This window comes from Emiliania huxleyi, assembly GCF_000372725.1.
Source record: "Emiliania huxleyi CCMP1516 chromosome Unknown EMIHUscaffold_121, whole genome shotgun sequence".
NCBI classification, from domain to species: domain Eukaryota; phylum Haptophyta; order Isochrysidales; family Noelaerhabdaceae; genus Emiliania; species Emiliania huxleyi.
This window is the reverse complement of record NW_005201381.1, coordinates 82,739-85,088: the sequence shown is the minus strand read 5'-3', so window position 1 is coordinate 85,088 and position 2,350 is coordinate 82,739. Positions and strand designations below refer to the sequence as shown.

Genomic DNA, 2,350 nt, shown 5'->3' with positions numbered 1-2,350 from the left:
TACAAGGGTGACCACGACCAGCACAACGGCGGCAACTTTACTGGGGCGTTTATGCCCCTCTGGGCCGGCTATCTTCTCGTGTGCGGCTTCGGCATCATGTTCTCGATCATCACCTCGATCATGGTCAAGCTTGAGCAGGCACCGCCTGCCGCCTGTCCGCCGCGTCCGCCCGTCCGCCGCCCTCCCAGAGAGCTCTCTTCTGGACGCTGAACGCTCTCTCGGCGGCACCAACCGCCGTCTCACCCCACCCCCCCTCCCTTGCAGACGTACGGCGGCCTCGTCCTCTCCTCCGAGAACTTCAACACGGCCGGCCGCAACATCAAGACGGGTTTGACGGCTTCGGCGCGCGCCTCCCCCTGTCCCGATGCGCCTCCTCCAATTCTCCACGCCTGGAACGGCAGTTCTCCCGCGGCGCGCCCACATCGCTTGCGGCGGCGGAGAGTCAACCCCTGCGCCCGCCCGCGCAGGTGATCGTATCCCAGTGGACGTGGGCGGCGACGCTCCTCCAGTCGTCAAACCAGGCGAGCCAGTACGGCATCGCAGGTCCCTTTTGGTACGCCGCGGGCGCAACGATCCAGATCCTCCTCTTTGGCATCCTCGCCATCGAGATCAAGAAGAAGGCGCCCAACATGCACACCTTCCTCGAGATGGTCGACATCCGCTGGGGGAAGGCGGCCCACCTGACCTTCCTCTTCTTCGGCATCAGCACCAACCTCATCGTGACTGGCATGCTGCTCCAGGGCGGCTCGGCGGTGATGACGGCCTGCTCGGGCATGCACCCGGTGGCCGCAAACTTCCTTATCCCGCTCGGCGTGGTCCTCTACACCTGGTTTGGCGGCCTCAAGGCCACCTTCCTCGCTTCGTACATCCACACCGCCGTCATCATGATCTGCCTCGTGGTCTTCATCACCTACGTGTACGCGGTCCCGGGCGACTACGAGTGCGACGCGCTCAACGGCCTCTGCACCTCCGGATACAAGTCGGCCGAGTGCACGGAGGATCATACCAAGCAGTGCGAGGCGCTCGGCTCGGCCGCGATCCTGTGGGAGCGCCTCGCCTTCCTCACCGCTCTGCCTAGGATGGGGGCGGACTGCGTGCCCCTAGCTCCGTCCGGCCGGGAGGGCTTTGAAGTGAGTCTATCAGTAAGCGCGGGTTAGCGCGGGTTAGTGCTCACTAACCCGGCACGGGTCAGCACGGGTCAGAATGGGTTACCATAACCCGGCACTAACCCGGCACTAACCCGGCACTAACCCGGCACTAACCCGGCACTAACCCATGCGGCTGGGGGGCATACGTCAGCATGGGTTATGGTAACCCGAGACTAATTGGGCTAAACCCCACCTGGCTTCCTCCCGCTGAAATATCGCCGGAGTTATCTTGCACCTCGAAGCGCAGAAAGGCTTCCAACCTCCTCTCCCATCTGGCGCTTGCGTGGGCAGCGTGGGCGCGGCATCCGTGACGGATGCGGGCCCTTCTCTCGCGGGATCGCTGGGAGCCGCTCGGCTCCCCACGCGCCGCCGAGCTGCAATGGCGCCACCGCAACGGCTGCCCCTCCTCGGCTCCCGCCCCGGGGCTGCCGAAATAGGTGCCCCGAGCCACCGTTTGCAACATCCGCGCGGAACGGCGGTGCTGCCGACGCCCCCCCGACCGGCAAACACCACCAGAAGGGCGGTGGTGAAAGCAGCACCTCAGTAATGTCGTCGTCGTCGCGCAGTTCCCTTAAGTGACGTTCGGCGGCCGGCGGCGCTGGCGGCCAAGAATCCGGATTTTCGTCTCTCGACGCGAAGATATGGTCCCGAGTCTCACTACTCGCCCCTCCATCCTGTAGGTCCGGACCTTGCCTGCTCAGTAGCCGCGATGAATCGTCGCCCTCATCGTCCGCGGTCATCCTTTCAGCCTCAAACTGGCCAAACGACAGTCTCGCCATCACCCATCTCGCCTCTCGCGATCGCGTCACGCCTTCCCTTGTGCCGCGAGTAGGCGTGTGAGTGATGGCCCTGCCGCCAGGTACACGGCTACACCTCGGGACGCCGTGCTGAGACGGGTAGAGCCGCCCCGCGGGAGCGAAAGCCGCCTCGCGCGCCTCAGCCCGCCGGGCCCCTCGGCGGCCAGTGTGGGGTGGATACGGCGGTGATAAACCCCCCTGACAGCAGCGCCTCACGGCGTGGGCTGCGAGGTCACTCGGGGTGACCCAGGGGGCGGCGGGGGAGCACTCTCCCGCCGGAGCAGCGGGTGATATTCCCGCTACTCGCTCGAGTTTGAGGTGCGCCGCGCCTCGCCTGTGCTGCCTTCCCGTCTGCCCCAGCCGCCCTCACCGTCCTCATCCCCTCCCCCACCCCCTCCCCCTAAG

At 65.9% G+C, this 2,350-nt stretch overlaps 1 protein-coding gene across 1 annotated transcript; it reads left to right on the top strand.

Moving 5' to 3' along the window:
* Window positions 1-51: 51 nt before the first annotated feature.
* On the top strand, window positions 52-1,157 carry EMIHUDRAFT_525107 (hypothetical protein; the record flags this gene model as incomplete). The annotated part of the gene is made up of 3 exons (XM_005790221.1): window positions 52-138; window positions 265-342; window positions 468-1,157. 3 exons carry the CDS (start codon window positions 52-54, stop codon window positions 1,155-1,157), a joined length of 855 nt encoding a protein of 284 aa, XP_005790278.1.
* Between the last annotated feature and the right edge of the window lie 1,193 nt (window positions 1,158-2,350).